The sequence below is a fragment of the Terrapene carolina genome, unplaced genomic scaffold (genome assembly GCF_002925995.2).
Source record: "Terrapene carolina triunguis isolate 2854851 unplaced genomic scaffold, T_m_triunguis-2.0 Scaffold406, whole genome shotgun sequence".
Taxonomy (NCBI): domain Eukaryota; kingdom Metazoa; phylum Chordata; order Testudines; family Emydidae; genus Terrapene; species Terrapene triunguis.
Window position 1 is genome coordinate 3,784,092 of NW_020664757.1, and position 6,964 is coordinate 3,791,055.

At 40.2% G+C, this 6,964-nt stretch overlaps 1 protein-coding gene across 1 annotated transcript in view; it reads left to right on the plus strand.

Annotated features, from left to right (window-relative positions):
• NVL (nuclear VCP like) overlaps positions 1-6,964 on the plus strand; it is a 65,931-nt gene that overhangs the window by 4,408 nt on the left and 54,559 nt on the right. The window contains exons 5-9 of the mRNA XM_026658185.2: positions 1,149-1,203; positions 1,840-2,109; positions 5,362-5,488; positions 5,805-5,881; positions 6,195-6,329. Coding sequence (XP_026513970.1) covers positions 1,149-1,203; positions 1,840-2,109; positions 5,362-5,488; positions 5,805-5,881; positions 6,195-6,329 — 664 coding nt within the window. The remainder of the gene's footprint in view (positions 1-1,148; positions 1,204-1,839; positions 2,110-5,361; positions 5,489-5,804; positions 5,882-6,194; positions 6,330-6,964) is intronic.

Below are 6,964 nucleotides of genomic sequence, written 5' to 3' on the forward strand. Positions count from 1 at the left end.
CAAACCTCTAACCACTTGAAAAACAACAAACCTCTAACCACTTGAAAAACAACAGTCTGTTGGCTTTTTATTAAACCTACTAAATATTAACATTTTCCTGTGCAAGCAGATATCTGTAATGACAGTCCAGAGGACAAGCATTGGCAGGGAGAGATACAATGACTGCTGTCTTGCAATTCTAATTTCTATGATTAACAGCACAGGGATAATCTGGGCTCATTTAGGTCTGGACTCATCAAGGGGAGGCAGCCTAGAGTATAGCTTTTGGACAAATTCAATCAAGTGTTTGAGTATGGCTAAAGAAGTCAGAGAAACGTCTTAATTTTATAGTAACCATATATACATATGTATAATGCACTGCTTAATCTGCCTGACTTCCCACAATGTGTATGTGTATTGCAGCTCTTGAATGAATGGACTGACACTGGCATTAGCTGTTCTGAGTGTGATCATGTACCTGCTAGAGGCTACAGCCTGCTTAAGCCTTATTACTGCCACACAAATATGAATATTTCATGTCTTATCTCAGTTGCTGTAAATATGTACTGAGGTGTGTTACTGAAGTTCTAAAGTATTTTTTTAATGAAGACAAATTCAGCAGTTAATTTGTTACCTATTAGTCAAAAGCAGGCTAATCATAGAGAATATCTTTTTATTTGTTAAAATTACAAAACACCCTCTCCTCCTTGTCCCCTTGAGGTATTCTGCTCATGATTCCAACCTTTTTATCTTTGGTTTGAATTCTAGCCCCCAGAATTTTAAAATAAATACAGATTTAGTTCCTCAAAGGCCTCCAGCCACACAAACTGAGTGAGCTGTTCCAGCAGGCTTTGAAGTCTGATTTCAGGACTACCAGAATAGTTTCATCTACTATAGAGAGCGCAGCTGGTGGTGGAAGCGCTGAGGAGAGAAGGTTTTCCCCCTTCCACAACCAGACTTAGATTGCGGGGAGGAGGGAGAGGGCCATCAGAAGAGTTGTTCTATCTCTACCCTCTGTCCCACACATAGTAGTATTGTAGTCTTAGCACGGAGAGCCTAGCATCTTCCTAGGAGAGAATACTTGTTCTATTAGTTGTGCAGATGTCTCATTGTGCTGTTATGGTATATTGAACCCATAATTTCTGCCTCTTCACTTTTTTCTGCTAAAGAGATGTGGAAAGCTACACAGATGACTCAGATGATGATGATTATTCAGAACCTCTAGTAAGTCCATATTTCATTCTCTATGGTATAATGCAATCGAAACGAACACAGCAGTGCACATATGAAATATATCAATGCTCTTTACTTAAAATATACAAGAGTTTTAAAACAGAGCTGTGTATACACCATCTGGTAAAGGCCCACACTTTGGTTTAGAATTCATATAATTCTTTATGGTGAGACTTGATTTTTTTAAATATATGTTCCAGTGCTAGTGGTGTTTTTAAAAGTCAGCATCCTGGAAGTTGTACCAGCCACAGTATCTCTGACCAGCTATGCCCACTCCATTCTGGCTGCCCAAGGTGCTCCTCGGTTGCCAAACTGCTAATGGCTTGGCTGATGCCCTCATTCTGACAAATCTCAGGTGGCTTGTCAGAATGAGCACGTTAGCCAGCAGTCCCCAACTGGAGACCTTGTACAGTCGAAAGGAGATTATTTCGTGGGGAAGAATGAGGCAGGACTGTGGCTGGGGGCCGTTTCTGAGGAAGGGGAACATAACAAAGGCGGGGAGAGAGGGCAGAGTAAAGACTTTACTATCTACTACTAAGGCTGTTTGCTTGCTGAGGGAGATATCTGCAAGCAATTGGGTTTTTTTTAATTTTTTTTTATTTTATTTTAAATACATAAACTTTGCAGTCCACAAATCACCTGAACAGCTCTCTGCTGACTTTATACCGGAAAGGAGATCCTGATTCTCTTCCAGCAACTCCGAAGAATGAGCCGACAGAAACCAGTACCCCTGCACAAGTGACAGCACCCAGAACTAGTGCTCTTCCATCTGGCACCCCACTTGATACTAGGATCTCTGAAGGTGGATGGTTTATTGATAAAACCCCAGGTAGAAAAGAAGACAACTTCTTAATTGACCTGAGTGAGGAAGAAGAGGAAAGGAAACAGATATCTGAGGTAGCTTCTCTTTTAAATCTGATACCACTTAATAAGGCATATACATTAGGGCTTAGTACATTTCTTACCTTATGTGACAATACTTTGAAGTACAGTATGAAGAACAGACTTGTTCTTCCTCATGCCCCCAAGATGCACATTGTATATAAAAACAAGTTTGAGCCTTTAGTGGGCAATGCAAACCTGTTTTTTTTCATACACCTACAATGTTTCAACCTAGAGGTTGCTGCATTGGTGGATGAAGCAGTGTTTGGATTTTAATTTTTGTGAAGTGCTCTGTAAATGTAAGATGTTATGTTGAAAGACTGGCTTAGTTGCTTGGTGCCATCTTTTTTCAAGAAGTATTGTAGCTGCCAAAAATGTTCTGGTGCAAACAACACTAGATTATATGTTCTTATGCAAGACAAATTTGTACTGTATCACAGTCTTTTAAAAAAACGCCTTCTTTATGTTTGAGATGCTCAAGATTAAAAGACTGGAAATCTAGTTAATTTTAAAAAAATTAGTCAAAAATAGTTTCAGGAACCACACCTGACCAAGTTACCCTGCCCATTTTTGTGGTTTTACAATCACATTTTCTTAATTTTTTTTTAATGGCTTCTCCTGTTGCTGTGTGCAAGTCCCACGCAAACAGGGGAGACTGACAGACAGGGGAAACAGTGCAAAGTGCTGTCCAGAACCATAAGCCACTGGGTGTTTCTCTTGCTGAGGCAGAGAGGTAAGTTTTGCTGGAGCTTAACCTGTGCAACAGCTCCTTGCCACACCCCTCTGTCCACCTCACCAGCAAACTCCATGAGGCTCTGCCAGGTAGGTAACATTCAGTGAACCCCAGTTCCTGAGTTCCCCAGAGATATCTCTTTGTAGTATCCAGCCCCTCTCATTGGACAGTCACAGAAATTACCAAGTTCACTGCCTCCAAAGAGACAGGGTACATGCCAGCCTGTTAGTCTAGCTCAGTAGTTCTCAAACTTTTGTACTGGTGACCCCTTTCACATAGCAAGCCTCTGTGTGCAACCCTCTTTTTAAATTAAAAACACTTCTTTACATATTTAACACCATTATAAATGCTGGAGGCAAAGTGGGGTTTGGGGTAGAGGCTGACAGCTCACAACCCCCGATGTAATAACCTTGTGACCCCCTGAGGGGTCCCAACCCCCAGTTTGAGAACCCGTGGTCTAGCTGTCTTTAATACACAGCACTGATATGGGTTGTAGTAACACTAAACATAAGTTTATTGTTAAGGAACGTAGATTTAAGTGATACTAAGCAAGAAAAGAGACAGGTCTGGTTACAAACAAAAAAACACCCCAACCTGCTTTCTAGTGACCAAACTTAACTTTAGCAAACTGCAATCATTGCCTGAACAGCTTTCTGACTTACATCAAGCTATCAGTGTCTCCAGCCCCTCAGGCAGGTGGATCCACTATTCACAGAATCCGAGGATGCTGATCCTTTTTCCCTATTCTTCCCTTTTATAGTACAGAATACTTTTTAAATGAACCCCTTGAAAAGTAAACCCAGACAAATCTCTCCACTACTGCTGGTTCTTTAGGTGCAGGCACTAAGTCCCTTAATCCTCTGATCAATTTGTTTTCTCAGTTGGCTCCATCACTTTGTTTAACTCAGGTACAAATGTACTTTAATTGTCCTTTGTTTGTAATCAAGCTATACTGTTTTTCAGTCAGCCTGTTAGCTTGAACCATGCAGACAGGGAAATTTACGTTCCTTTGTGGAAATCCACATGCCTCCAAAACTTATTTGAAGAGCATATTTCTAGCACATATGCATAACTCTTTATATACAACCTGTACATACATCGCTCGATGTTCATGTTACTAGATATTATAGAATACCTGACAAGACGCTGTTTGGCTAAATATTATGACACGTGTGTTGAGTAGGCCCTTTGTCAGTTGACGTGAAGAGGCCCTTAGGGCCACAATGTACAAAGTAAACAAGCTGAAAAGAGAAATATATATATTTCTTTGATGTCTTTCTTTTAGTTTTATAGTAATTTTAGGTGTTCTTTAATAAAAGTCAGCAAAATGCCTTCAGGCAGAAATGTGATTACATTGACCCTTTAAGGCAATGTATTCTCAGTGTATCTAAAAATATTCTTATGGTGACATTGCGACCCCAGAGCCAGTTTCTAAGGATGGAAAGTGTTCAAAAACAGAACCAGGGGATTTTCATTTTGGGGACATACAGGAGTTTGGGGATTAAGAGACACCCCAGGACCTCTTTGTCCTTGTTCAGTGGATAAAAGGCATATTGTGGAGTTGATGTTTTTCTTCTCTAGTGGACAAGGCATATCATATAGGACTAAAATGGGGTAGCAGGGGGATCATTGTGGAATAAAATGTCCACCAAATTGTGTTGAAAACAAAACATGATGTTAACAAGATGCACAATCTCATCTGTCCATTCTCTCATTTGTATTTTTCTTGCATATACAGCGATGACCCGAGTTATTTGCACAATATTCACTACAATATTGGTGGTGATTAGTATTTGTATTACCGTAGCACCTAGAAGCCCTACTTATGAACCAGGATCACACTGCGCTAAGTGCTGTACAAACATAGTGTGTTACTGGTAATTAACGTTGTTTCTAATGGAGGTTTTTTATATATACACACACGCACGCGCACAGCTGTATTAAGACACAATGTTTGTTGCTTTACAGTAATTTTGCAATTCAGGGCTTGTCTGCATGGGAAAATTGTCCAGAATAGCTACTGCAGAATAAACTATACTGGAATATCTACTCCAGAATAGTAACCCACATGGATGTTCTTATTCAAGAATAAGGGTGTCCACACAGAGAGTTATATTGGAATCACTATTGTGCTTTACATTCGCAGCCTACCTTATTCCGGAATAACGTTCCTGTGTAGATGAGTCCTAACTTAAATCAGCTTTTTATTCTTAGATCTTTTTCTAGCTTATGTATACAATTTTTTTCTGGAACGTTTAGTGTCTCTCCCAACCCCCCCCAACCCCCCCCCTCCAAAAAAAAGACAGATCAATGTGAACAATCCTTAGTAAAAACCAAGTAATAAAAGGATTTAGACACAGAAAGGATTGATCATACCTTGTCTCTTACCACTCTCATAATATCTATGCATGAAGCACCATATGTGTCTTCAGATTTTGTTTCTTCTGCTCTTTCGGGTGTCTGTAGAAAAGCTCAGTCATTTATGTACAAATATTTGAAGACTCAGTCATATCATTCTGTGTTTTATGCTCTAGAAATCAAAAGACCTTTCTTTTTTGGAGAGTGAAGGAAAGAAGACAAAGAGTAAGAGACGAAAAAGAAGGAAAGAGGAATCTCAAGATGTAGATGAAGAAATAGAATCTGTTTTGCGTAAGCAGAAAGGTGAGAGCTACTATTTCTGAATTGGCTTACCGGGTATGTGGGTGGTTGATAGCTGTAGCAGTTGGGATCAGAGATATTCTGCGCTTCTGAAATGTTGACTTTTTGGCTGGAGTCTTTCAGGAAGACATTCATCCTTCATGTTGTGCTAGAAAATAGTCCAGTCCTGTGACCGTTGCATAAGAAATAATTTGTTCTATCTAATCTTTTACCTACGTGTTCAGATCAGTGTCTGTCTTGTTGGGGTTTGCAGCCACTGGCTTCTGCTGTGTCCAAATTCTAATGACTTCATTTATTCCCTTCCTTTTTCTTCTTGTAGTTAAAACTAAAGGACCAGAGCTGCAGTTCCCTTTAGTGAAATTTGACGATGTGGGAGGCAGTGATGAAACTCTGAAGGTTAGTTTTACTAACCCTTGCTGTGTTACTTATGGGATAGAGAACACAGTGAATAAAACTACATATATACAAAATGAGGGAGCTGGAGCCCAAGCAGGACTGATTTGCATAGCAACTCAGCAAATCATTGGCAACATAAGAAGCTGTCTCTCACTGATTGAAGAGGGCAGCAAGACTAGCTATAGATCTTAACCCGAACTGACCTCCCTAATATCAGTCACTGAAATAAGTGAGACACAAGTTATCCTTCTATGCATTTTAGTGTTTATATTATTTTCCTCTATCTACTCTATTTTTATCTTCTTTCTAACAGGAGGTATGCAAGATGCTGATACACGTGCGTCACCCTGAAGTATACAATCACTTAGGCGTGGTCCCACCTCGAGGATTTCTTTTACATGGACCACCAGGGTGTGGAAAGACATTACTAGCGCAGGCAATTGCTGGGGTGAGACTGTCTTAATATGTGCTTTCCCTTCCTCCTGTCTGCTCTTTTAATCAGACTTAAGATAGGGAGAGGGCAGATAGATTAGAATGTTCTCCTCTTTGCTTTTATCTATCTTGCCTCTTCCCATCTCATCTCAAAATAAACATCCATTAGAATTTAAATAACAGAAATGCAGTCTGAATCAGGAGTATTCCTTGATAGATCCTCATGCAGGGGGAAAATATTGCATTAAAAGCTCAGTTTCTTCTTGCAAGCACTCACAAGGAATGGACTTTCAACAGGCCAGGTATTAGATTAAAGTTTGATCTGTTTACAGTAGAAAAGTTTTCAGCCTGGATTTTTTTGAAAAAGGGGGTGAAATCTGTTTTGGATTGTGACATGGCTGACTCCATGGGGAGGTAATCCTATGACATTAAACTTGGAAGTTACCATACAACAACTGTTTGGCCTCTGTCAAATAAGGTGATGGTCTGTCCTCATCAAACAGCCACCTCTACAAGTGGCATCCTTATAGCTCAGGGGTGGGCAAACTTTTTGGCCTGAGGCCCACATCTGGGTATGGAAATTGTATGGCGGGCCATGAATGCTCATGAAATTGGGGGTTGGGGTGTGGCTGGGGATGCGGGCTCGGGGGT